General features: G+C 45.9%; 2 protein-coding genes across 8 annotated transcripts in view; both read right to left on the reverse strand.

Moving 5' to 3' along the window:
• LOC148111568 (maestro heat-like repeat family member 5) overlaps positions 1 to 11,352 on the reverse strand; it is a 35,415-nt gene extending 24,063 nt beyond the window's left edge. The window contains exons 1-4 of one of the 4 annotated variants that reach the window (XM_087880748.1): positions 11,285 to 11,352; positions 7,703 to 7,878; positions 1,720 to 2,140; positions 865 to 1,001 (exon numbers count right to left, since the gene is read on the reverse strand). In XM_087880748.1, the coding sequence (XP_087736874.1) occupies positions 865 to 1,001; positions 1,720 to 2,101 (519 nt within the window). In that variant the 5' untranslated portion in view covers positions 2,102 to 2,140; positions 7,703 to 7,878; positions 11,285 to 11,352. Of the gene's footprint in view, positions 1 to 864; positions 1,002 to 1,719; positions 2,141 to 2,602; positions 2,796 to 7,702; positions 7,879 to 11,284 lie in introns of those variants that run through there. The other 3 variants (XM_087880750.1, XM_087880747.1, XM_087880749.1) reach the window with 3 other exon arrangements.
• A 990-nt stretch (positions 11,353 to 12,342) lies between these two features.
• Positions 12,343 to 27,972, reverse strand: LOC148111569 (uncharacterized). Of its 4 annotated transcripts, XM_087880751.1 has the most exons (9): positions 26,397 to 26,544; positions 24,290 to 25,830; positions 22,883 to 22,968; positions 21,442 to 21,545; positions 18,614 to 18,687; positions 18,370 to 18,465; positions 17,248 to 17,333; positions 14,962 to 15,261; positions 12,343 to 12,436 (listed from the first exon to the last, which is right to left on the reverse strand). In XM_087880751.1, exons 4-8 carry the CDS (start codon positions 21,479 to 21,481, stop codon positions 15,210 to 15,212), a joined length of 348 nt encoding a protein of 115 aa, XP_087736877.1. In that variant the 5' UTR covers positions 21,482 to 21,545; positions 22,883 to 22,968; positions 24,290 to 25,830; positions 26,397 to 26,544; the 3' UTR covers positions 12,343 to 12,436; positions 14,962 to 15,209. The 4 variants fall into 4 exon arrangements, 1 of the variants encoding a protein (XP_087736877.1); XR_015730348.1 differs by lacking the exons at positions 21,442 to 21,545; positions 26,397 to 26,544 and adding an exon at positions 27,627 to 27,972 and having other exon boundaries at positions 17,248 to 18,465; XR_015730345.1 differs by lacking the exon at positions 21,442 to 21,545 and having other exon boundaries at positions 17,248 to 18,465.
• Positions 27,973 to 27,994: the final 22 nt, after the last annotated feature.

The raw sequence follows: 27,994 nt of genomic DNA on the forward strand, positions 1-27,994 counted from the left end.
GAGAGCAGTGGAAATCTATGGGCCGGTCCTTGGGACAGACGAGCCACCACTGCTAGCGAAGCCCCTCCCTAGCTCTGGGGATAAAAGGCAGGGGGCGGAGATGAATAGATGTGGCAGACAACGATTCTTTTCCCTGCCGGATGGACTTGTTAGCCTGTGGTGAGAGAGAAACTTTTTGTCGGGGCTGCTGGCTCTCCTCATAAAGGAATCTTTGAGTTCACTTCAGAGGGTTTGTCGTGTTTGGGTCAGAACATTTATTTACTGACTGTTCGAAGTTATAAAGGATAGTTTACAACTGAAAAAAATGGACTGTTTCTCACACTCAGGACCATTTCGCATTTCCGTGGCATGCAGAGAGCTTCTGGTCCCTGTTGTTGCTGCCCAGCATTCAGTGCCAGACAGTGCAACAGGGCGGATGGTTGTCTTGTAGGTCTTAGATTTAAGATGGGTGGCCATTCGTCTGTCCAGTAACACACTGGTGAGTTCTCGCCAACGTATCCAGGCTGCATTCTCCTTTGCTCTCACCTCGCCATTGATGTCACCATTGACATTGGAGGTGGGATCCCAGATACCAAAAAATGTCCACCTTCTTTAGGTTTTCTCCATTGATTTGAAGCATTCCAGGGGTGGTGACAGTCCCTAAGTATCCTGTCTTGATGTTGAGGTGGAGTCCAAAATGGTTGAGGCAATCATTCCATGGTCGTTCCATGATCCTTCCAGCAAGGACCCCCTAGTTCAGCAAATTCTCCATAACTACATTTGTCTACTTTTGGGATAAATGATCTCCACCGAGGCAGCCCTGGCTTCTGGACCCTCTCCACGATGGACCTCAGGGCCCACCGCGACACAAACCCAGCTGCTTACCTGGAAAGGACGAAGATGGTCCAAGATGGTCTCTAATATTTCTCTCTCGTCCATGAGATCCAAGATTTCTTTGACGGGTCTGCCTTTTAATGGCTTCCTGCTCTCCCATAAATTTTTGAAAGACTCGTCAGAGAGTTCTGAGAAGAAGAGACAGACAGAGATTGATGGGCAATTCGACAGGACAAGCCTTCTCAAAGCAGAGAGAGACAAGGAGTGCGTAGTGGATCACCAGGCTGAGCCTGAGGGAGGGGTCAAACGTGTCATAAGTCTCGAGGCCCTGATCTTCCTGTCCTTAGACAACCATCTTATATATGGAATTGGAATTTTTTATTGCTTTGAAATTTCATGATGTTGTAATCTTATAATTTAGATCTAGCCTTTGAAAAAGGCTAAGAGGGAGGGGTCTTTCCTCACCTCTGAGGGTAAGATGTTCCCTAATACAGTGGCAGCAGTAGAGAAGACCCTCTTCCTAGGCCCCACAGTCGAAACTCTTTGACTGATGGAGTCTGCACCATAACGTCCCTACCTGATGAAGGACGATTGCAGGATTTGGATTTGGGTAGTTAGGAAAAGGAAGGAAGGGTGTACTAGTGACATGAGAGCAGTCTTCCAGTATTTGAGGGGCTGGCACACAGAGGAGGGGGCCAACTTATTTTCCAAAGCACTAGAAGGTAGGAAGAGAAACTTATTGCTTAATGCAATTGGTCTCTGGAGAAGGAAGACCTCTAAGGTCCCTTCTGGCTCTGTCCTGATGGATTGATTGATGGAGGGATGGATGGATTGATTGTGTGGGGTGGGCTGATGTGATAGGACAAGGCTGGTTCCATAGGTAGCCCAGCCCTGTAGCATCTATACCTGGATATGAGGGAAGGATGGTGTCTTGAGAGCTTTTTCTCCCCGGAGCCCTTTCCCTCTCGGGCCTCCTTGGCAAGGAAGGGGGCTCTTTGAGGCCAGGCTTCATTTCCCCCTGAGAAGCCCTCAGAGGGGTCCTGCGCACCAATTCTGGCAGCACCAGTGCTGGAGGCTGCACCTTCTTGCTCATGTCCACTGGAGCTGGGGAACCCTTTACAAGAAGGGGCAAGACCTGCGTGGTTCTTTGAGTGGCCGAAGAAGTGGACGGGTGGGAGCCAGAGAAGTGACTGTTCCACTGCCATGGGTCATTATTCGTAATTTGTGGATGGGACTCCTTGCTGTCCTCCTTCTTCAAGAAGGGCAACTTTTTTAGCATGTGGTCCATCCTCTCGTGAAGAGGGAGTTCTTGAACTGGATGGAGATCCTGTCAATAAAGGAGAAGTTTTGTAACTCCAGGTTGAAAGGAGGGGTCCTTGGTGCTCCTATCTATCTATCTATCTATCTATCTATCTATCTATCTATCTATCTATCATCTATCATCTATCATCTATCATCTATCATCTATCATCTATCATCTATCTATCTATCTATCTATCTATCTATCTATCTATCTATCTATCTATCTATCTAGTTGTCTATCTATCTATCTCTATTTATCACATGTTCTTCCTGGGTCAAGAAGCTCAGACTGCCCAAGGAGCTGCTGATCTACAGAGGAATTTGGGAGTCTCTCCTTTGTACCTCTACAACTGTCTGGTTTGGCACAGCAACCAAACTAAAAGTCCCCTAAAGAGAGAAGACGGCAAGGAAATTACAGGCAGCAGAGAGAAAGCAGAGTTGCTTAACTCGTTCTTTGCATGCAAAAAGAAACTATAGCCCAACCTACCAACAACGTAACTGTGAAAGACAGACTAGAAATAAAAGTTGAAAGGCTTCAGCGAGGTATTTGACAAAGTAGAACACTCCCCTCCGCTCTGCTCTGCTCTACTCTGCTCAACACAACTCAACTGAACTCAACTATCCTCTACTCTCCTCAACTCTCCACAGCTCCCCTCTCATCCCTTCTGCCTTTATATCTCTGCCCCAGGGGCTGTGACATCACCGCATTATGTTCTCATGGGGGACAGCTGGTGTCATGACCCAAGGGGCCTCTTACTCCCCAAGATAATAGGGATGGGATATGGAGGGTCCCCTGGATAACCCCCTTGATAACATTAGCGACATTATGGGGAGCAAAGCTAGGGGTCACTATGGAATGACCCACTGTGATGGTGTCCCTCAATGTGCTAGATCTGAAAAGAACCTAACCAAGATTAAGGCTGATCAACTTTGTTCTTTGATTGGCTAAGTCTGCCACTGAGCACAGGACTAAAACATTCCAAATTAGTAAGGGAGTAAGGCAAGGTTGCCCCCTATCCCCATTATTGTTTATTTTGGCCTTAGAAGTTCTTTTACGGAAAATTAGAATTAATGAGGAAATAAAAGGACTGAAGATCAGGAAGGAAATTTACAAGACGCAAGCATTTGCAGACGATGTAGCCTTAATCCTTGAAGACCCCATAGAATCAGGACCAAAAGTGCTAGAGGAATTAAGTAAATATGGAGAGGTGGCAGGCTTCACATTGAACAAAACCAAAACCAAAGTATTGATTAAGAATACAACTGAGAGCCAGAAAAACAAGTATTAGGACTACAGGTTGCCAAAAAAATTAAATACCTAGGAATTTGGATTACATCAAGATGTTCGACCTTAAAAGACGACAATTATACTCCCCTAATTAGGAAGATGAAACAAGACCTTGACAGATGGAAGAAAATAAGATGATCACTTTTGGGCAAGATAGCCACAATTAAGATGAATATTCTCCCCAGAATACTATTTTTATTCCAAAACATACCGGTAAATTTAGAGAAAAAGTTTTTTTTAGAATTAGACAAAATCATCAGAGAATTTATATGGGAGGGGAAAAAACCGAGGTTTTCTATTAAAATTTTAAGGGGCAAAAGAGATATAGGTGGATTTGGACTCCCCGATTGGGAAATATATTACAGGGCAGCTAAGCTAGTCTGGATAAGAGATTGGATCACCCTGGAAAATGAGAGGATTCTTACCCTAGAAGGCCACGATTTGCAAAAAGGGTGGCATGCCCACATTTGGGATGTAGAGAAGAAAAGGAAGACATATTTCCATAGACATAAAATTAGAGACTCATTGATACAAACATGGACCCCGATTAGGCAAAGATATTACAAAAAAATTCCAAGTTGGCTCTCAACGATGGAGGCCCTGATCCACCCCAATAGATGGGGGACGGAGAAAATGGGCAGATACAAAGATATCTTAGACGAAGGAGGGAATCTTAAATCAAATGATACTTTACGAGAGCAAGGAATAACTTTAGATTGGTGGACCTATTCACAAATAAAATCTAGATATCACAAAGACAAAGAACAATACGGTTTAGAACTTGGATCAAATGGATTGGATAAAGTCCTGATGGGAACAAATAAAAAGATTCTGGCCAAACTATACAACTATTTATTAGGTGATGACAAGTCCGAAGATATCACAAAGAATCAAATAAATGCATGGGAGAAAAATATAGGGCGTGATATAAATTTTGGGGAATGGGAGGAGGCATGGAATAGGAATCTTAAATTGACTACAGCGGCGACATACAAGGAAAACCATTATAAAATGCTACATAGATGGTATTTAGTCCCGGCCAGAGTAGCAAAGATATACCCTAATATACATCCTAATTGTTGGAAATGTGGCCACGGTCAAGGCACCTTCTTTCACATGTGGTGGACATGCCCGGAAGCGAAAGGATATTGGAACAAGATCAGGAGATGGTTATATGAAATAATTGGCGAAGATATTGAATTAACACCAGAGATATTTCTCCTGGGAATAGTAAAGAAGCCATATGGAAAGGAAAAGATACATTTAATGATCCACATAATTACAGCCGCCAGATTGGCATACGCACAGTACTGGAAAGAGAAAACCCAACCACCAGAAGAGCTCACAATTAGGAAAATATTGGAGTGCGCAGAGATGACTAAATTAACTCATGAATTAAACGATGATGAGAAGTCAGTTTATTATATTGTGTGGGAAAGGTGGTACAAGTGGATGCATGATAAAATGAAAGAAAGACCTAAAGGTGTGTTAAATAACGGTAAAAAGTGATTTGAAATATCACCAAGTCTTATTTATGTATATAGTTAAAACACTGCACATCTGATACTAACTGAAAATGTCAGTACACTTATGTTTTTTTTCTTTTTTGTAAAAAATCTCAATAAAGTTTCTCAAAAAAAAACAAAAACCATTAGCGACATTATGGGGAGCAAAGCTAGGGGTCACTATGGAATGACCCAGTGTGATGGTGTCCCTCAACGTGCTAGATCTCAAAAGAACCTAACCAAGATTAAGGCTGATCAACTTTGTTCTTTGATTGGCTAAGTCTGCTACCGAGCTTGGTTTTTTAATTTTTCTTATTATGAGATATGAGATATAGGAGATATGATATACTGGTGTAGGGTTTCCTGCATGGGCAGGGGGTTGGATTAGGAGACCTCCGAGGTTCCTTCCAACTCTCTAATTCTATTCTATTCTATTCTATTCTATTCTATTCTATTCTATTCTATTCTATTCTATTCTATTCTATTCTATTCTATTCTATTCTATTCTTATGGAGTCCTTGGCTTACAACCGTTCTTTTAGTGCTGGTTCAAATTACAACAGCACTGAACAAAGTATTTTTCACACTTATGACCATTCTGGCATCTCCACGGTCATATGATCAGAATTTGGACCTTTGGCAAGTGACTCACATTTATGACAGTCGCCGTGTCCCAGGAGTCACATGATCCCCTTTTGCAGCCTTCTGACAAGCAAAGCCAAGGGGGAAACCGGATTCACTTAACAACCATGTTACTAATTTAGGAATTGCAATGATTCACTTAACAACTGGCAACAAAAATGTTGGGCTCAGTTGTGGTCGTAAATCGAGGACTACTTGTATATATGATTTTTTGGGGGGGGTCCAGTTTCTGCACTGCCCATCATCGCTGAAGTGTTGTAGTAGTTTTGGTAAAACTCTCCAACGATACAAAAGCTGCAGTTGAAAGCAAAGTTTTTTTTAAAAAAAGCCAAACAGGTTTGTTTTTTTAAAAACGGCAAAAGGGACAATTGCAGAGTTGAAAGGAGAGGAAGCTCCTTCTTCCCCAACCCCCCCCCCATGGCTTGCAGGGCCCCCTTGGGCCCCCAGACAGCTGGCAGAGTTGAGTCTTCATGCTCTTGGGGAAGAGGTTGGGGGCCTGCCTCGTCTCTGGGGCTGGGCTACCTAGACGTACAGCCACAATTCAGCTCAAGAGGCTTGGCAACTGGCATGTACTTATGACGGTTGCAATGTCCCGGGGTCCCATGACCCCTTTTCTGACTTTCTGACCAGCAAAGATGATGGGGATGTGAGGGATCTCACAAAGATCGATGGTTCGTTGAGGCCACTTCCAAGAAAAGGCAGCACACAAGGATGCAATCACGTTGAATCTTTATTTAGAAGTAAAGTAGAGTAAAAGGAGGCATCCATGCCTGGATTGAGCCCCTGGTTCAGTCCTGTAGGAAGTTAGAACAAGAGCCAAAGAGCAGCCCCTGTGCAGGGATTCTGAGAGGGGCCCCTGGCCTCTCCCTTACCAAAGTGTGAGGGGGCCGGAGGGCCATTAACTCTCCCCAATGGGGCTGCAGGGGCCGGAGCCCTTTGGCCCACCAGTGGGATCAAAGGTGCCTCTTTGCTCCCATCTGGTGGCCTTTTAAGAAACTGCCATGGCTGGCACAAAACACCTAACAATTCCCCTTCTTGCCAGCCAATGACAGGTGCCAGTGAGTATGAGTGAGGGGGTGAGCAGGCGTCATAGACATGCAGATGCATCGTTTACAGGAGCAAACACAAACGCTTACACAGAAGGTTGTGTCGGTCAATGGGCACAGGTTTTGTGAACAGATCAGCTAACTGGTCGGTTGTATTACAATGTTTGATGTGTACAAACCCCATTCTGGCAAGCTACCTGACATTCTTGTAGCGGATGTCTATGTGGCGTGACCTAGAGCCCACCGTGTACGCCCCCGAGATTCCAATTGCGGCCGTGTTATCTTCTTGAATTTGGATGGGCAGAGTAGGAGGTGCCCAGATGCTCGTTACCAGAGCATTGAACCAAATCAAGTCGTTTGTTGTGCCCGATAGGCTGGCATATTCTGCCTCGGCCGTGGAGCAAGAATCAAATTTTTGCTGCCTAACATGCCAATGGATAGGACAGCCATTTAGCAGTATGAGGAAACCAGAGGTGCTCCGTCTACTCTTGGTGTCACCAGCCCAGTCTGCAGCGTCCGAGTAAGCGGAGAGCTGGGCCGGCTTCCCCTTCTCTGGTTCCAGCATAAAGAGGGCATCGGCCGTGCCCCTGAGGTACCTAAGTACCCTCTTGACAGCATTCCAGTGGAATTCCTTTGGGTTTTCCACATGCCTGGACAATAGATTTACAGCTAAAGCGATGTCAGGCCTGCTCCAATTGCTAATGTATAGCAAGGAGCCAATCACAGATCTATAAAATTTATTATCTGTGAACTCAGGGCTGTCCTTGTCATTATGGCCATAGTAGTCACTTTGCATGGGGCTATGCGTTGAGTTAGACTCCGCCATTTTGCATTTGGCCAACAACTCCTCAATCTTTTTGGGGGGGGATAATGCAAATCCCTTTTTAGTGGCCAAGATATGTACACCCAGGTACCTGTCAACCCGCCCCAACGACTTCAGGGTAAACCTTTCCCCCAGAGCCTTGGCAAATTCGTCACACCTTTCCCTTCTGGCTCTGTCCTGATGGATGGATTGATGGATGGATGGATGGATTGATTGTGTGGGGTGGGCTGATGTGATAGGACAAGGCTGGTTCCATAGGTAGCCCAGCCCTGTAGCATCTATACCTGGATATGAAGACAGGACGGCGTCTGGTGAGCGTTTTCTCCCCGGAGCCCTTTCCCTCTCGGGCCTCCTTGGCAAGGGAGGGGGCTCTTTCAGGCCAGGCTCCATCTCCCCCTGAGAAGCCTTCAGAGGGGTCCTGGCAGATGTCCTGCGCACCAAATCAGTATTGTTTCATTCACTGCAACAAAAAATTACATCAACAGAAAATTATAGCAGAGATTGATATTTTTATTTACATGCTCTGGATTTGCATTATTATTATAGCTTGGTCTGACATTGGGTTTTTAGTCCTATTAATTGAGGCTGTACTGTATCCCCACCCCCACCTCCAAATAAGAGACATTGTTTATAAAATGACAAAAAATGAACCCATGTTTTATAAAGGCAAAGAAATAATTACGGTAAAGCAAGTACCTAAGAGAATAAGAGAACTAAGAAAAGAATATTGGTTCCTAGCCACATTATTAAATAAACGGCATATACCATTTAGATGGATAATACCGGAAGGAATGGTGGTGTCGTGGCAAGGGAAAAAAATAAAAGTGGATTCACAGCACAGAGCACAGAACCTGCATGACCAAATGATGGGCATAGAAGGAGCAAATAGTAACAGGGAGGAACCGGAACGGAGGACTAAAAGGACACAAAAACAGGAAGAGCGAGAAAAACTACTAGAGGAAGGAGATAAAGAGGAAGAAGGGGAACCTCAAGAGGAAGAAGGAGTGAAAACAAGAGCTAAGAGAAAGGACAGGAAGTAATAGGAAATATCGCATAGTAGAACCACAAAGGAATGGAACAAAATTTTAAAATCTTATCATTAAATGTAAATGCTCTCAATTCTCTGGCTAAACGACATCAAATTTTTAGAAAAGTGATAAAACAAAAAATGGATATTGTGTGCCTTCAAGAGGTACACATAAGAAAACAAGATGAAAAATACTTATTACGTAAAAAATTAGGGGAATCATTTGTAACACTAGCGGAAGAAAAGAAAAGAGGAATAGTGGTGTACATTAAAGAAGGAATAGAGTGTAAATTGAGATATGCAGATTCAGTAGGAAGAATATTGATGATAGAAGTAAAATTTAAATATAAAAGTATGTTATTGGTGGTTATCTATGCGCCGAACAGTGGACAATTAGAATTTTACAAAAAAAAGTACATCAAAAGATAATAGAAGAAAAAATAGGGAATATATGTTTGATCGGCGATTTCAACGCAATTGTAGATGTAAAAAGGATTATAGCAGTGATCAGAGTAATAAAAAAAAGAAAAATGTACTGCCTAGAACTTTTATGGATTTAGTACAAGAAGTGAATTTAATAGATGGTTGCAGATTTTATAATTCCGAGGTAAAGAAATTCACATATTATTCTAACCCCCATAAGTCCTGGTCCAGAATAGACATGGTTTGGGTAACCAAGACACTTATGCAAGAAATAGAAACAAATGTAAAATTTATGCAAGCACAAAATTTAAGAGAAAATTTTTATATAATGTTTTACAGATGGCATTTAGATCCTAAAAAGTTGGCTTGTATGTATCCGAATTTGCAATCTAAGTGTTGGAGATGTGATTGTGATTATCATATATGGTGGACTTGTAAAAAAGTTAAAGCATTTTGGATTAAAATATGGTGGATTATCCAAAATATTCTTAAAAAGAAGATAAAGTTTACCCCACAATTGTTTTTCTTGGGTATAATTGTACGGTTATAGAGACTAAATGGATTTTAAATTTAATAACTGCAGCTAGACTTTTGGTGGCGCAATACTGGAAGAAGGAAGAATTGCCTACTATTGAAGAGTGGACATTAAAAGTGGCAAATTTGGCAGAAATGGCGAAAATTTCAGCATATTTGAAAGATCACTCACAAGAAAAATATATATTGGAATGGAGAAGATGGACTGATTATATTCAAAACAAATATCGGACTAAAAAGTATCAAATAGCTTATGAATGAATGGAAAAGTTAAGAGTATGTATATTTAGTTAAGTAAAAGGCGAGTTAAAGTGTCGAGGGGGGGATAGGAATCTGTAGTTAGTTAGCTTAGCTTAGCATATGACTGTTAATTGTTTTACCTGTATTTTGTTCTGGGAAGTCCGGGGGGGGGGTAGAGGGGGGAGGGAAAGGAGCGGGGGAGGGGAAATATTTGGAAAAAAAATTCTTGTTTGTAAAACTTTTCAATAAAAGAAAACAATTAAAACCCATCCACACCATTCATGGCCAGATCTCGCCAAATCACAACAAAAATGTGGTGGAAGAGTCCTTTGACGTGAGTGTTTCTAGTAGGTATCCCAATCATGTCAGGAAGTTCCTGGCCTCCTTCCTTTGCCCAGGATGATGTTGTTAGGCTTGCCAAAAGTAGGTCGTTAGGAAAGAAAGACCCTCCACTCCGTTTTATTTATTTATTTATTTATTTTATTAAATTTCTATACCGCCCTTCTCCCGAAGGACTCAGGGCGGTGAACAGCCAGAAGATAAAATACAGAGATACAAAATTTAAAATAGATTAAAACGAATTAAATAATTTGGCTGAATTTTAAAATACCCCATAATTAAACAGATTAAAATTTGTATTTAAAATTTAAATTTAAAAGAGGAGAAGATTTAGGCCAGGCCAGCTTGATGAAATAAAAACGTTTTAAGCGCGCGACGGAAGGTGCGCAGATCCGGGATCCTCCCGGACACTTGGTTGAAGTGTCACTTGGTTGAAGTGATAGGTTTTTAAAAGAGGAATTAGTGGTTGCAGCAAAAGCCGGCTAGAACTAAAGCTCCTGGTCAAAAATTTGCAAATTTCTCCCCTTCTCACCATCCCATCCACCCACCCCGACCGGTCCGTCTTCAACCAATGGTGTGCCGAGGAGGTGTTTGGGGAACCGCTCAGATGTTTGGTGCCTCTTGGTGGAGTTTGCATTCTTTTCTCAGGCTTTGTGGACTTGAAGACTGGAACAGGCTGGTTCTCACACCTGTGGTTTCTTTGAAGCCTGTTACACGCCCTCCCTGTAGGCCAACTCTACCCTGTCCATGACAATTGCCTCCATCCTCTCCCCTAACAATTGGTGGCAGGACGCCAGTGAAGTGCCAAGTTGAAGATTGCAGTTCTGACATTCTGCCCCCTTTTTCAGAGATGTTAGTCCTGCAAAAACGCTTAAAACGTTTTTCTTTCATCAAGCTGGCCTGGCCTAAATCTTCTCCCCTTTTAAATATAAATTTTAAATACAAATTTTAATCTGTTTAAATTATGGGGTATTTTAAATTCAGCCAAATTATTTAATTCGTTTTTAATCTATTTTAAATTTTTGTATCTCTGTGTTTTATCTTCTGGCTGTTCACCGCTCTGAGTCCTTCGGGAGAAGGGCGGTATAGAAATTTAATAAAATAAATAAATAAGGAAACACAAATGGGAGGGGAGATAAAGACAAATACGAATGCAGAGTTAACTGATGTTCAATGAGGTTTCAGGGCTTTGAAGACTGGCATAGGCTGGTTCTGTTATGTATAAATGCCCACCATTCACCATCCCAGGTATGATAAGGGTTAACTCTACATCCACCTAGATCCTCCCCTGACCCCTCCTTACCTTAGCTCCGCCTCCCAGGTACTTAAGACATGGTCCAGGCGTCCAGGGGCCACTTCCAGCTAAATATCTGTAATAGAAACATTGATCAATAAAGAGAATTGGTTCACTGCATCCTGTGTTTGGAGTTATTGGGTAAGATCCTAGAAATCAGTCACAGGTTGGTAGCAGAGGACGGTTTACCCACAACTCACAGAGATGGCAGAATCAAGAACCCAGACAGAGGCAGAGAAAAGAATGGCCACCAGAGCCTACATCAAACAGATGAAAGAACTGCAGGTTCTCGAAGGTGCCACAGCAAGGACCACCACAACTGAAGGTGATGGAGACTACAACCCGAGTCCACAACTCAGGGACGAAGGGCCAAGAGAAGAAACCTACTACTGCGAAAGGGCAGAGCCACCAAGCAATGAAGAATTCCGATCCACCATCCTGGGGATGATGGAAGCGACTGCCAGCAAAGAGGAGCTCATCGCGAAACTCCAAAGCCTACTCGAAAGCAATGGAGCAGCGATGAGCACCCAGCAACAGAGAGAAGAAATCCTCAGCCCGGCAAGAGGAAGGTATCCCCAAGCTGAAGCTCCGGACGTAGAGGATTTCATTTCTGCGCCATGCTCTCGGCGGCCATCTTGGAATGGCCAACAGCCAATGGGAAGCCAAGATTCAAATCGAATGGCGGGAAACAGCAAGAACCCCAACTTCGCTGGGGAAGACCCCCAAAACAGCACCCAAGCAAGATCACAAGCCTGCGGGGGCTCACCCATCGAGCCCGAAGTAGACGAAACGATCGAAAACCTGGCTGCAGCACTCGGCTCAGCACTCAAGCCCCCAGGAGACAGGAAGAAACAAAGCGACGCTCAGCACCCCCAAAAGAGCAGCAGGGTAGCCACCGGAACCCTTGCAGCACGCCAGCAGACAACACGCGGGACAACGCACCCCAAAAACTACACCCAAGACCCGGCCGCTTGCAGGACTGAATACCTGCAGGATTCGCACTCGCTACCCGCCACACCAACTTCCCTAGGCCGCAGAATGAGGAGAAGAAACAATGACTCACCAACCACGCGGCCTCCACCAGGCTTCCTGGCCCATCCGGAGGTCCTCCAACGTCGCCCAGGATCCACTGCCTGTCAGCCTCAGTTTTGCCTGCTTCAGCTGCCATAAGAAACCGCACTACCAATTACAGACTTGCTAAAAAGGAAAGGGGAAGTAGAGCCCAAACCCTCGAAACCACTAGAATGGACTATGGACTGTCAAGCCGCTTTTGAAAAATTGAAACAGCTGTTTGCGGCTGAACCAATGCTCAAACACCCCGACATGGAACAACCTTTTGTAGTACAAGCTGACGCCAGTGACGTAGCTGTAGGAGCAATACTCTTGCAAAAGAATGAGAACGGGATATTACAACCCTGTGCTTACACGTCCCGTAAACTATCAGAAACGGAAAGGAGATGGGCCATATGGGAGAAAGAGGCGTTTGCAGTTAGATGGGCGCTGTTAACATGGAGACAATTTTTAGAAGGGGCAAAACACCCTTTCGAAGTGTGGACTGATCACAAGAATTTAGAGGCATTAAAAACACCACACAAACTATCACCAAAACAGGCTCGTTGGGCCCAACATTTCAGTCGTTTCAATTTCACCCTACGTTATCTTCCTGGTGGAAAGAACTTCATGGCGGACGCACTTTCCAGATTGCCGCAGTATAACAGCATCAAGAAGGAGGTGGTTCAACCTATGATCCCCTCGACACAATTGGCAACACCTGTCACTACCAGAGCGCAGGGAAAACCCGAACCAGAACTCTTGGGGGATTTACTCGAAAAATTGCGAGAAGCGCTAAAAACTGACGAGTGGTTTAAGAACCACTCGAATGAATGCACACTTTGTGACGGACTAGCTTGGGTTGGATCGAAATTGTATGTTCCGACCACATTAAGAACAACCGTATTGAAATATGCTCATGATGCCAAAGCCGCGGGACACTTTGCGTTTGTCAAGACTCTACATCTTGTTAAGAGACAATTTTGGTGGCCTGCACTTAAAAAGGACATAGAGGCATATGTGGCTAGCTGTCCAGTATGTGCCTCGGCTAAAAGACCTCCAGGAAAACCCCCTGGATTACTGCAAGGTGTGGCCAGACCGAATGCCCCATGGAAGGAAATATCTATGGATTTTATTGTGGACTTACCAGAGAGTGAAGGCTGCACTGTCATTTGGGTAGTAACTGATTTGTTTTCCAAACAAGTACATTTCATCCGTTGCTCAAAGATCCCTTCAGCAAAAACCCTTGCAAAACTGTTTATTCGGCAGATTTACCGGCTACATGGATCTCCAAGCGGTGTGCAATTTACTTCCAGTTTCTGGACAGAGTTTTTGAAGTTGATAGGCTCCGCCCAGGGGCTGAGTTCCAGTCACCACCCTCAGACAAATGGGGCCTATGAAAGAACCAATGGGGTTCTAGAACAATACCTGAGGTGTTACGTAAATTACCAGCAAGACAATTGGGTAGACTTGTTGCCATTTGCAGAGGTGGCATATAATAATTCCGTACACAGTAGCACCGGATTCACTCCTTTTAAGGTCGCTTCGGGCCAGGATTTCGTACCCATTCCCGAGCTACCACAAGATGATCCCCAGAATCCCTCTTTGATGGATTGGATTGAACAATTAAAGAGCACATGGGCAGTGACTCGGAAGGCATTAGATGAGGCACACCGGGCCCATAAGGCGCAAGCCGATAAGAAAAGGTCCCCAGCTCACATTTATAAAGTGGGTGATAAAGTTTATTTATCTACTAAATATTTACAGACTACCCAGAAGTCGAAAAAACTGGCCCTAAGTATGTAGGACCATTTCGTGTGATTAGACTGATTAATCCAGTAACAGTTGAATTGGAATTGCCAAAAACGTTGAGACGTATACATCCTGTATTTCATGTTAGTTTATTAAAACCTGAACACTCGTCTCCCCTGAGGGCTGATCAAAGCACCCCTCCAATTCCCATTCTCATAGAGGGGGAGCAACATTTTGAAGTTAAGGAAATCTTGGACTCTAGGAAGCACCATGGTAAAGTCCAATATCTGATAGCCTGGAAACATTTCCCTTTGTCTCAGGCTGAATGGGTGAATAAACGGGATGTCCGAGCTCCCAAGAAAATACAGCAATTCTATACCAAATACCCAGATAAACCATAATTATTGTATATATTCTGTTTCTCTCTTTTTTCCCTTTCTCTTATTTAGGAATAACTTCTCTTCTGCAAGAGGGGCCGAATGTCAGCCTCAGCTTTGCCTGCTTCAGCTGCCATAAGAAACGGGGGGAGGGACTAGTAAAGGGGGCGAAGGGGGGGAAGGTGCAGGAGGTGTTTTTTCCATTGTAGGACGTGTCTTCCCAAGAAACGAAAGTGAATCTCCAAAGGGGCCGGCTGACCAACTGCCCTACATTCCTGATGAATGACGTTGCCAGACGTGATGCCACCTGACCTTTGGGAGACCTTTGGATTGGATGATGGTCAATGGACATGGGGGGGGGGAGAAGCTTAGTAGATGCTATTTCGCGCATTTTGCTCACTTCCAGCTTTACCTGGGTTGCGATCATTTCATATTCAGTAAAAGTACTAAGCTCTTTAAAATGATTGAGTTTGGGTTTTTCTTTCCTGGATATTGAAGGAAGCATACCTGACACCGCCGCTACCGTGCCGCCGAATCCGGGAGATCCTCGATTTACGACAGCCGCCGCCACCGTCTCCAGGGATCCTCGACCTGCGACCGCCTCACCTCCTCGCCTTCTTCCAGCCTTCGCCCAAGATGCAGGGGCCCAGCCATGGCATCCGACGCCCAGGGAGGGCTACGGGCCCGCCAGGAGCGAGCCCAGCCCCCCACCAGCAGGCCTAGGCCTAGGCCTGAGAGCAGCAATAAGGAGCTCCTCACCAGACGACCTCCGGCGCGAAATGAGCCTCGCGCATGCCCAGTCGCCACCTACAGGAAGTACAAGGAACATAGAGATAAGTACAAGGAACATAGAGATAAGTACAAGGAACATAGAGATAAGTCAGTTCAGACTGGCAACAAGCATTCCCCCAGCATATTGTGAGTTCACTCACATAAAGAACCATGGACAGCAACAGACTGTAAGTAATATAACTTTCACTGCTGACAATTACAAATTGAAATTAGATGGGGCCAATCTTTTGGAGTGGTACCACCAACTACAGATTGCTTTTCTGAAAGAAAATATGTTGTACTTATTTGATGACCCACCCAAGAAGCCATGGACTTTTGAGATTGACTGTTTGCACCACAGGGCTTACTATCTGCTAATGTCTAGCTTGTCACCCAGCATTTACCCCAGTCTTGGCCACCACTTAACCGTGGCAGAGATACTATAAAAAATACTTAATTTATTTTACAGTAAGAGTGCAGCCACTACAACCAAAATATCCAGGGAATTTTACTCAGCCAGGCATAAGGCAGGGACACCCATGGGGGAACATATACTCAAGCTAAACACCACCAGGGCAGAACTCATACAAAGGGGGGAAACCATTTCTGATAATATCATGAAAAGCATCATCATAAACTCCCTAAACCCCAGTTGGGAGAACTTTATCATGCAACTGGATAGTCTCAACATAGAGCACCTCTCTTTAGAGACGTTATCCAACAGGCTGATTGCGGAGGACAGCCTGAGAAGGGAACGCTCATCAAGCCTCAGGGAAAGCAGACCAACAAAAAGGGTAGACTTCCAGACCAGGGACCAAGATAAGCCAGAATGTTTTAACTGTGGGTCTAGGAATCACTATAGGAGAGATTGCCCAGAAACCAGAGGGACAGGGACCACAGCTACCATAGGGAAAGGCAAGGCCGCAAACCAGGTTACTCAGACAGGCGCTCCCCAGAAAGCAGGTTCAGGCACAGGGACTCACCCAACCCCAGGGACAGGAGAGGATATAGGGATAGCTCCAGGGATAGTCAGACTGGGTCACTATACGAACTTAGAGACCACCAACACCCAAACACCCAGGCAAAAGGAAGGAACACATGGTTCATTCACTCAGGAGCCACCAATCACACCACCAACAATAGGAACATACTGGAGGCATTCACACCTAAGGAATACCACATCAATGTAGCCAACCAGAACAAGGTATTGGTGAAAGGAGAAGGGAGCGCACACATAGATGGAATAGGGAAGATAGAGGGGGTACTATTCATCCCAGAAATACCCCACAATATATTAGCAACACTCAAACTAAGTAAAGACTTGGGCATTGAGACAACCTTCAGGGAAGGGAAAGCATATATGACCAAAGGAAAGAGAAGCATAGGAAAGATCATCATAGAAGGGGGACTATCCTACTTAGTGCCCCAAGAGCACTCAAACACTAACTCAGAAAGTAACGAGAAAGGGACAAGCATGCCCACAGAAAATAGAGGGGGTGAAGGAGAACACACCGCAGGAGGCAAACCCACCACAAACACAACACACAAAGGGAAACCACATATTGGCAAACCCATTCATGATGGGTGCGCCCACTTACTACACAGAAAACTAGGCCACGCTAGTTTTCCAATGGTACAAAAGATGAATGAATCGGCCTACCCGATAGTAATACATGAGGACAACAAAGCAGCCATAGACATATCCATGGCAGAAGCAGTAGGCCAAAGGTCCAGACATATAGACATTAAGCACAAACATGTCAGAGAATTAACAAACATTGGTTTTATTAAGGCTGTACATTGTGAGACCGCCGAGCAAGCCGCAGACATCCTGACCAAACCTCTACCCAGCAAACAACATGCCTACCTTACGACTAAATTAGGGGTACGGGTACAGAATACGCAAGCAGGTCCTGTCAGAAATAAATGCCTTACTCATGCCAGGGGTCAACAGGGACACAGTAGTGCAGGGGTTAACTACAATACTCACTTGGTCAGTACCACCCACTGACCACTCCTTACCTGAATCTCTGCCCACAAGTATAAAAAGTAGACACACTCTTCCCCGACTTCCACTTCCAGATGCAGTATGTGATGTAATGATGAACCTGTAAATAAAAGAGACTTATTCAAATGATTGACTCGTGCCAGTTATTGGGCCTGATCCATGGATTCTGTAACAATATGGTAGCAGAGGATGGTTTTATGGCCCAATAACTCCCGATCACGCAATGAGGACACATCGCTGCCAACGAGATGGCAACGACACCGAAGCAACGAGAGGGCAACCCAGCGGGATCGCCAGGGAAGGCAGAAACCTCGATCGACCCCAAGGCCACCGCAACAGAAGAAAAGGGGGAGGTCAAGAAAGGAAAAATAGCAGACCATGATGACCGGGAGGAAGAAAGACTACGACTCGACGTCCTATGATTACTAAAGGAGCGAGCCAGCGACAAGAACCTTCTCGCGGACCTGCGAAGCTTCATAATGGACCGCGATGTGGCGAGGAGCGAGGAAGACTAGGATCCGGAGCTCGAAAAGCTGAACTCGGTGAGTGGATCGCCCCAAAAAGACCCCACAGCAGTCACCGAGCCGCGAAGCCCCGCTCAAAATTTGAAACGGCGGCCATCTTTGACCACGTGGTCGGACAAGATGGCCGACTCCCGTCCAATCGGTAGCCAGAATTCAAAATGGCCGGCGCGCGAAAAATACCCGACCCTAAGCGGCGAAGAAAGTGACCGGGGTGAGGGGACAGAATCCGATTCGGACTCCAGATGCACCCCGACCGAGTGGCAAGTCGATAAGGCCATGAAGACCCTTGCCGCCGCCTTCAGCCCAGGCCTCAAAATCGCAAAAGGGGAACCGGAGGGGCCCAAGCAAAAAGGAAAGCGAGGAGAGGGGCACCGGAACACCCACCCGAGGACTACCGATGCCCACGCCAGCGCGCCAACCCCCCTACGCACCCCAAGGACACCGCGCCTCCGATCGCCCAGGCCACGCACCCCAGAACGCAGGGATTGGGGCAGCTACCTGCATTCGTCACCGGGACTCCAACGCCATCAGGATCTTCACTTTGACGAAGCCGCTGCAAGACGACACCTTCCGGAGCACACCTGGACCCCCAAGACCGAAGCCGAGGCCTACCTGAGAGATAGAGACCTCTACGCCGGAGCTGCAATGAACAGGTCCTTCCACGATGACGGCAGAGCTGAAATGGACTTCGCGCATGCGCTGTTTCACCTAGAGGAAGAAAAAAGAAAAAAATTACAGAGAGGGACTTTTAAACTGCCGGCAAGCGTTCCCATGCCGTACTGCTGTTATAGGCACATAAAGAACCATGGACAGCAGCCTGCAGTAAGTAATTTTACAAATAATGCTGGGAACTTACCAAGTGACTTTCCAAAGTTGAGGATGGATTGGGGCAATATCCTAGAGTGGTCACAGCAGCTTCAGGTGGTGTTCCTAAAAGAAAACATGTCACATTTTATTAATGACCCCCCCAGAGAGACCATGGACTTTAGAGTTGGACTGTATTGCACCATAGGGCATTTTACCTTTTAATTTCTAGCATATCTCCCACAATTTACCATAGCATTGGTCACAATCTCACTGTGTCAGAAATCATACAAAAAATGTTTGGGTTATTTTACAGTGAAAGTGTGGCAACCACTACCCAGATTTCCAAAGATTTCTTCTCTGCCAGAGTCAAACCGGGGACCCCCATAAGCGAGCACCTGGTGTCCCTAAACGCTACCAGGGCAGAACTACACCTTAGGGGGGAAGTCATATCAGATCAGATCATGAAGAGTGTAATAATTAACTCTTTAGATCACTCATGGGACAGCTTCTTAGCACACTTAGATACTGTTAGTCTAGGCCTCCTGTCCGTTGAGAAGCTGTCTAACAAACTGATCGCTGAAGACAATCTGAAAAGGAGCCGCTCTGGTCCCTCCAGAGAACATAAACATGAAAAGAAAGTAGCCTTCCAAGACAGGCAGCATGGCGTAACAGAGTGCTATAGCTGCGGGTCAAGGGGACATCTCAAGAGAGACTGCCCCAAGAACCACAGAGAGAGAAGCAGACCGGAACATAGGTTCAGACAGACAGAGAGACACACTTCTGAAGAGAGGTACAGACGCAGGGACTCACCCAATCCCAGAGACAGGAGGGGGAACAGGGATAGTTCATGTGACAGCAGAACAGGATCATTATATGGGATAGGGGAGCGCACCCACATAACATGTCAGGATGGGGAGGCCAATTCGTGGCTTCTGGACTCTGGGGCCTCCAACCACATGACCTATAACCAAAAACTGCTCTCCTCATTCACAGAGGAGAATTTTTCAATCAAGGTTGCAAACCAAAGCGAGGTTAAGGTAACAGGCAGGGGGGTAGTTACGCTACCAGGCATAGGGAAAATAGAGGGGGTATTACTGGTCCCGGAGATACCCCACAACATATTGGCTGCATTAAAACTCAGTGAAGAATCAGGGATCAAGGTAACCTTTGCAGAAGGGAAGGCTCACGTCAGCAAGGGTAGAGAGGGAGTAGGTAGAGTGACAATCAAGCAAGGGCTACCATACATAACATTCCATGAGAATAACACACCCAGCATATACACCAACTCAGAATACACGAAGGACACTAACCAGGACAAAGCTGAGGAAGAACAGGTGAATGAGAGAGAGACAGAGAGTGAGGAGAACATGACACATGAAACACACTCCACCAAACACACCCAGGGAAGGCCATCGATAGGCAAACTCATGCACGACGACTGTGTTCACTTACTACACCGGAGACTAGGGCACGCCAGTTTCCCCGTAATCCAAAAAATGGCCAACTGTACCGAGGGCATCAAAATAAAGAGTTGTGAAAATTACCTCGAGTGCTCGGTGTGCTAATGTTCTAAGCTAAAGGTCAAACCCAGACCTAAGAAATCCTCACGCGCCACCAAACAAGTATTCAATTTAGTCCATATGGATCTGGTGGGGCCCCTAAGGCCATCCATCAAATACAAGAAAAGATACTTTCTCACCATCGTAGACGATTATAGTCGTTATGGCTTCGTCTATACTCTAAAACGAAAGGATGAGGCCTTCCAAAAATTCAAAGAGTTCTACAAAAGGGTAGAGACTCAAAACAACACACAAATCAAACAAATCATGACAGACAGAGGATCTGAGTTCCTGTCAAAGGATTTCTCTCATTGGCTCAGATCCAAAGGCGTGCTTCACTTTACGTCGTCCCCGTTCTCGGCCTTTCAGAACGGTGTCGCAGAACGACGGAATTCCACGCTACAGACTATGATCAGGTGCGCTTTAGAGGACGCGGGAATTGGTCAACATTTTTGGTCTGAGGCCTTAGTTTACTCAAACTACACACTCAACAGAACCTGGTCCAGTGTAATAGACAAAACGCCATACGAACTCATGTACAACAAAAAACCACAGATAGCACACCTACATGTATTCGGCGTAACTGCTGATGTCCATATACCCAAACAGCTGCGCAGGAAGGGGGACAAAGTATCCAGGAGACTGAGATTTATGGGGTACGAGCCAGGTACCAAGGGGTTCAGATTTGTGGACAATAACGACAGATTCGTGATCTCTAGGACAGCGGTATTCCATGAACAAGCTAACTGGTCCAGGATACACCTCAACGAGGTATCCACCAGGCAGGAGACTAGGCCAGACGAGCAAGTGCAAGATAAACACGAAACGGCAGATAGACAGGAAAGGAAGGAACACAAACCCAAGCTCCAAGGCATCAAGGTTGAGGAATGGAAAGGGAATCACCCCAAGATAAGTGTAGACTCACTAACACAAAAGGAAGCCAGGTACTTACATGACACCGAACAAACGACAGATAGGCCAGTCAGATCAACCAGGAACCAATTACCAAGAAGGTTAAATGACTATGTGATGCACATACACACGAACCATATCACACCTAACTCATATGAAGAGGTATTGAGACTACCACAAGAGGAGAGGTCGAAATGGGAATCAGCCATGGCCAAGGAAATGGACAGTCTGAGAGAGCTAGAAGTTTACATTCCAGCCGAGGTTCCAGAGGGCAAAAATACGATAGGTACCAGGTGGATCTTCAAAATCAAGAACCTGGAGGGTGGCCAAAACCTGTACAAGGCTAGGCTGGTTGCCCAGGGATTTGCCCAGAGGTTCCCAGAAGACTACACTGACACTTACTCACCAACTGTAAGGACTGAAAGTGTCAAGAGTGCCCTGGTCATCGCTTCCCTGCTAGGACTAGAGGTACATCAGTTCAATGTATAGACAGCTTACCTGCATGCCAACCTAGATAAGGAAATATACGTTAGGGCACCACACAGTAAAGAGACCAACAGGGGGGGACACCTGGCTACTTCACAAAAACCTATATGGACTGAAACAATCCGGCAAACGCTGGTATGAGTGCCTGGTTGAGGTCCTGAAGTCAATGGGATTTACAGCAACCATAGCCGACAACTGTTTTTTCACTAGGAGAGAGGGGGATTCACCAGAATACATCCTAGTCTACGTGGACGACATACTTTACATCAGTAAACACGAAGGGAACCGCAACGCCTTCGCCAGTAAACTAAGTGAACACTTCACATTAAAATACCTAGGGAAAATAAACAGATACCTAGGCGTGCAGGTCAACGAAACACCTAAGGGCTTTCAACTGTCCCAGAAAGAAAAGATAGAAGAAATACTACACAAATGCAACATGGCAGATGCCAAGGGGTGTGAATCACCCATGCAGCCGGACTTCCTAAAAAATACACATGGTGAATCACCCGAGTTTGAAGACAACACACTGTACAGGTCAGTCATAGGCTCTCTTTTATATATCGCCAACTGGACCAGGCCAGATATTGCATTATCAGTTAATCTATTGTCCAGGCACATAGGCAAACCCACCATGTACCACTGGGACGCTGTAAAGAGGGTACTGAGGTACCTGAAGCAAAGTGCCGACGCATGTCTAGTCCTAGAACCAGAGCCGTCCAATGAGCCCGTCCTCTCCTGCTATGCTGATGCTGACTGGGCCGGTGACACCAAAAGCTGGAAAAGCACATCAGGATACGTATTCTACTTGAACAATAGTCCGGTGCATTGGTACACGGGTAAGCAAAACTTAGTGGCCACTTCAACCACAGAGGCGGAGTACATATGCCTATCCAAGGCCGCAAACAACCTCATCTGGTTTGACGACCTACTCGCCAGTGTGTGGTGCAAACCTGCGTATCCGATAAACATCTACGAAGACAACAAGGCCGCTATAGAAATCTCCATGGCCGACGCGGTAGGGCAGAGATCCAGGCATATTGACATAAACTACAAGCATGTGAGACAGCTCTCTAAAATCGGATTTGTAAAGGCCATACATTGCGACACAGAAGAACAGACTGCAGACATACTCACGAAACCACTACAGGGCAGGCAACACTCACACCTGGTATCCAAACTCAATATCCACCCTTGGGCACCATTTAAACAGTCAGATCCACAGCCACAGGTCAGGCATTTAGAGGGGGATTTGTCAGAAATAAATGCCTTACTCATGCCAGGGGTCAACAGGGACACAGTAGTGCAGGGGTTAACTACAATACTCACTTGGTCAGTACCACCCACTGACCACTCCTTACCTGAATCTCCGCCCACAAGTATAAAAAGTAGACACACTCTTCCCCGACTTCCACTTCCAGATGCAGTATGTGACGTAATGATGAACCTGTAAATAAAAGAGACTTATTCAAATGATTGACTCGTGCCAGTTATTGGGCCTGATCCATGGCTTCTGTAACAGGTCCAACTGTTGGGCATTTAGAGGGGGATTTGTTATGTGTAAATGCCCACCATTCACCATCCCAGGTATGATAAGGGTTAACTCTACATCCACCTAGATCCTCCCCTGACCCCTCCTTCCCTTAGCTCCGCCTCCCAGGTACTTAAGTCATGGTCCAGGAGTCCAGGGGCCACTTCCAGCTAAATACCTGTAATAGAAACGTTGATCAATAAAGAGCATTGGTTCACTGCATCCTGTGTTTGGATTCATTGGGTAAGATCCTAGAAATCAGTCTCAGGGAGGGGAGAGGGAGAGAAAGAAGGAGGGAGGGAGACACAGAAGGCGAAAGTGAGGGAGAGGAAAGGTTAGAGGGGAAGAAAGGGAGGGAAGGGAAGAGTGAAAAAGAGAGAGGGAGGGTGAGAGAGAGTGGGAGGCGAGAGGGAGGTTGAGGAATTCTCTAAATGGAGTAATTCATTGAGTAATTGAATTCAGATCATGATTTCTCTAGCTTGGTGATTTTCTTCTCCCTAACCAGCAGATCTCGTCTGAGCTCTCCATATTTGCTCTTTTGGGAACTTATTCAGCTTCTCTAAACTGGGGCTGAAGGTGATGTTCAGAGAGGCCAACACCTACCTGCCCCGTCCCGATCTAAGAGAGAAGACCATCGGGAAGGTTTTCTTCTCGGAGGTGAGGAGACCTTGGGATGCACCCCAATATTCTGGACAGCCATTGGTCTGAGGTTGTAGAGCAGGGGTCCTCCAACGTTTTAAAGAGGGGGCCGATTCATTTTTTTTGCCTTTCTCCTTCCTAAGCCCCCGTTTAAATTGTTTTTAAAGACTTTTAAATTGAAGGAGTTCTTTACAAGCCCAGAGCTGCTTTTCCAGGCTGCACCGGCGAGATCACCCCTCAGCTGGCCCTCAGCTGGCCTTGCAGCTGGCTCGCTGGGAGATAAGGCAGTTAGGGGCGGGGCAAGGGGCGGGGCTTAATCACACCACTCCGCGGGCCGTATTCTTTGTCCGTGGGCCGTAGTTTGAGGGTGCCTGTTGTAGAGGGTCTGCTGCTTGAGCAGGGGGTCTCCAAGGTCTTCTGCTAGTCTGTTAATCGGTGGAAGGGCTTCCCTCCAGAAGTTGTTGGTGGGGAAGGTGGGAGGGAGGGAAAAGAAGGGAGGGAGGGAGGGAGGAAGGAAGGAAGACTCAATGACCACAATTTCCTTTTACTCTTTGCATTATAGGCAGTTTTGTGTTCTTACAACTATCATTTACATTACCTTTTGTCCTCGACATATCACTGTCATAGAACCTCCAGTGGTCACTAAGTGATTTCAGCAGTCCTTAAGCCAATGCCGTGGTCGAATACTTAGGATAAACCAGATCTTTCAGTGATTTCCATCTAAAAGTTGTCCTCGATATACGACCACAACTGAGCCCCAAATTTCTGTTGCTAAGCGAAAGTTCTTAAGCAAGTTTTGCCTCATTGTTTGACCTTCCTTGCCACAGTTGTTAAGTGAATCGCTGCAGTGCAGTTCTTACGGTGGTCAATCTGATGAATTAGTGAATCTGGTTTCCCCATTGACTTGGCCTATCAGACGGTCACAAAAGGGATCACGTAACCTCGAAACACTGCGACCGTCATAAATATCGACCGGCAAGTACCCAAATTTCGATCACATGACCATGAGGATGCCACAATGGTCTGAAAGTCTGAAGAATGGGCATGTCCCTTTTGTCAGTGCCGTTGTGACTTTCAGTGGTCACTAACCGAGGACTGTATTTTCTTTTTCTCTCCCCGTAATGGCTGAAAGTGGCATCTTTAGTCGAGGCTCTCGGGGCAGTTCCCTTCCTTGGCTTGGCTAATGCTCCGTATCTCCACTCTTCTTCCTCAGCTGCTGTATCACCCGGAGGTTGGAGACTTCTTTATGACGCCAGACATTCTCGAGGTTCTCCTGGAATGGATGATTCAGCCGTATCCTCTCATCCAGATCTTTAGCGTGAGAGGACTGGGATATGTTCCTCAGCACCCCTTGGAGGTAAGAGATGGGGGGCAGGAAGGGAGTGGCTTCCAAGGTAGTAGCAGGTGTGGCCTCACTCTCTGGGAAGTCTTCAAGGCTGGGAAGGACAGAAGAAGGAGAAGAAGACAATCATCAGGAACAGGATGGACTCAGCTAGAGTGGTGGGTGCACCCCTGGAAGATCTGAAGGATCAAGTAGATCCTCTTGGAGAAGATCTCAAAGCAGAACAAGAGGAAACAGATGGGAACTGATGAAGGAGAGAAACAACCTGGAACTAAGGAGAAATTTCCTGACTGTGAGAACAATTCATCCTTGGAACGACTTGCCTCCAGAAGTTGTGGCTGCTCCATCACTGGAGCTTTTCAAGAAGAGACCAGGCAGCCATTTGTCCAGCATAGTCTAGGGTCTTCTGCTTGAGCAGGGGGTTGGACTGGAAGACCTCCAAGTTCCTTTTCAACCCTCTTCTTCTATGCTCTGTGGGCTTCTCTTGTGCTTGTCATGATCGCTGCGAGACTCAGAGAACTCCAGTGACCGTGTTTGATTGCTCGTTCCTTTCCCTGCTTCCTCCAGAAGAACATCTCAGGGCCAGTTTTCATGCCGGTCATCAACTGCGCTTGTCACCCAGAGAAGAGTGTAGCGAAGGAAACTCTCCGGACCCTTCATTTCCTCCTTAGGCACCTTGCTGCGGACATCCATGCATTGAGGCGGTCCATCTAATTCCTCTCCTGTTGAAATATTTTCCTGACGAAAGTCAACCAAATCACGACAAACTGGTTTCCCCTCCTCTTTTTTAATTATTTCTGTAAGAAATAAGAAATGAATGAAGGAATCAATTAATACATGAGTGAATGGATGAATAAAGGAACGAATAAACAAAGGAATAGATGGATAAATGAATAAATAAATGAATGGATTAATGAATAGATGAACCAATGGATGGGTAAATGACTGGATGGATAGATGGAAGGATGGAAGGATGGATGGATGAATATCAAAGCTGTTCTGGCGAGGAAGCCCACAGATGCCTCTACTTTCAGTGGTGCATTTTGGGGGGTGGGGGCTTATGCCAAATTTTGCTCCAATTTTTTTTTTTTAATTTCTATACCGCCCTTCTCCTGAAGGACTCAGAGCGGTGAACAGCCACAAGATAAACACATAAATACAAAAAATTTAAAATGAATTAAAAACGAATTAAATAATTTCAGCCCCCACCAGTTTGCCCACTGCCTCCCACCAACCAGGGCATGCCTGCTCTTGATGAGGAGACCCCCCGAGGCTGACTCTTCTGCTCAGCCCCTTCCCCCTTCCCTCAGGCCTGGCCCACCTCTAGATTTAAGGAAAGCAGAGCCGCGGGCTGAGGGCTTACTGCAATGGGCATGGTAGACTTGCTGTTTCTCCTCCCGATGGCTTTGGTGCTGGGGTCTTGATCCTGAAGCCTTTTGAGGAGGGGCTTCATGATCTTCAGCTTAGCATAGGGGTCTGCGCCCAGCGCCTTCCATAACTCTCTGGTGCTTCTGTGCAGGTGGAAAAATGGATTGGGGGAAAAATCAGATTCTTTCCCCATTTTCGAAGAGACAGCCAATCCAGATAGATTATATCCCCCCCACCAACGGAAGAAAGGATTAGAAAACAGATGGCCAAATGAACCGTTTTAATACAAACAGGGTGTGTCTAACTGATGAGGACTTATAAGTCCGAGATAGATCTATCTTAGTCTCCTTAGTCTCCCAATGGGCAGCAGAGTGTTTGCTGGCTGCCAGAAAAAAAAAAGCCTAGAAACTAGTGGATTGTGATTTCACTGAATTAGGGTTCCATAAAAATCTTGGTTTATGTAGGAAGAACCTGGCTAAAGAGAAATACACATAAAGCCTATGAAAAGGAAAGGTACAAATACTGTATCTTTACAGGGAGGATACATGGGATGAGGGTGTGGCTAACTGATGAGGACTTATAAGTCCAAAATAGATCTATCATAGTCTCCTTAGTCTCCCAATGGGCAGCAGAGTGTTTGCTGGCTGCCAGAAAAAAAAAGCCCAGCATCAGACGCTTGGCCACTGGTTCAGATTTATGACCGTTGCTGTGTCCCAAAGTCAAGCGATCACAGTTTGCGACCTTCTGACAAGGAAAGTCAGTGGGGAAACCAGATTCACTTAACAACCATGTTTCTAACTTGAGAGCTGCAGTGATTCACTTAACAGATGTGACAAGAAAAGTCCTAAAATATCTTTAAAAGGTCATTCCCATATCCTCTTCCCCCTCCCTCTCCCCTCCTTCCCTCCTTCCCTCTTTCCCTCCCTCCCTCCCTTCCTTCCTTCCTTCCTTCCTTCCTTCCTTCCTTCCTTCCTTCCTTCCTTCCTTCCTTCCTTCTTTCCTCAACAACTGTTTCTAACTCAACAACTGCAGTGGTTCACTTAACAACCATGGCAAGAAAGTTCGTAAAATGGGGGGAAATCCACTTAACAACTGTCTTGCTTCAGAACAGCAGTGTTGGGCTCACTTGTGTCGTAAGTCGAGGACCGCCCATATATTCCTCTGGGTTGGTATCTCCCTGTGAAGGAGCCAGGGTTGCCAACTGATCTGATGGCAGGAAGCTTACGTTGCTCCTGGGCCTTTGCTGCTTCTTCTCTGCAGCAATGAAAGCCTTCCGAAGCACGGAAACCCTGGTCCACTCCCGAAGTTTGCTTTCCAAGGAAGCCCAGGCAGGTAAAACGTTGGCCGTTCCCCTGCCACATCTGCTGAGGAGTTGGCAAGCCACACCGCACCCTCCGTGGCTGAGAGTTCAGTGGGCCGTCCCTCACGGAGGGCCTCTGCGCCACCGGAAGTGCCAGGGACCCCAAAACTGGTCAAGGGGGGGGAGGTTTCCAGGAGCAGCGTGTCTCCAAAATTAACCCAAAGGTGCTTTTCCCAGAATGACCCAGTTGGAAGTTGGAGCAGTGGGGAAATTCAAAAATTTTCCCTACCGGT

Source organism: Pantherophis guttatus, chromosome 18 (assembly GCF_059756535.1).
Source record: "Pantherophis guttatus breed Tessera chromosome 18, ASM5975653v1, whole genome shotgun sequence".
NCBI classification, from domain to species: Eukaryota; Metazoa; Chordata; class Lepidosauria; order Squamata; family Colubridae; genus Pantherophis; species Pantherophis guttatus.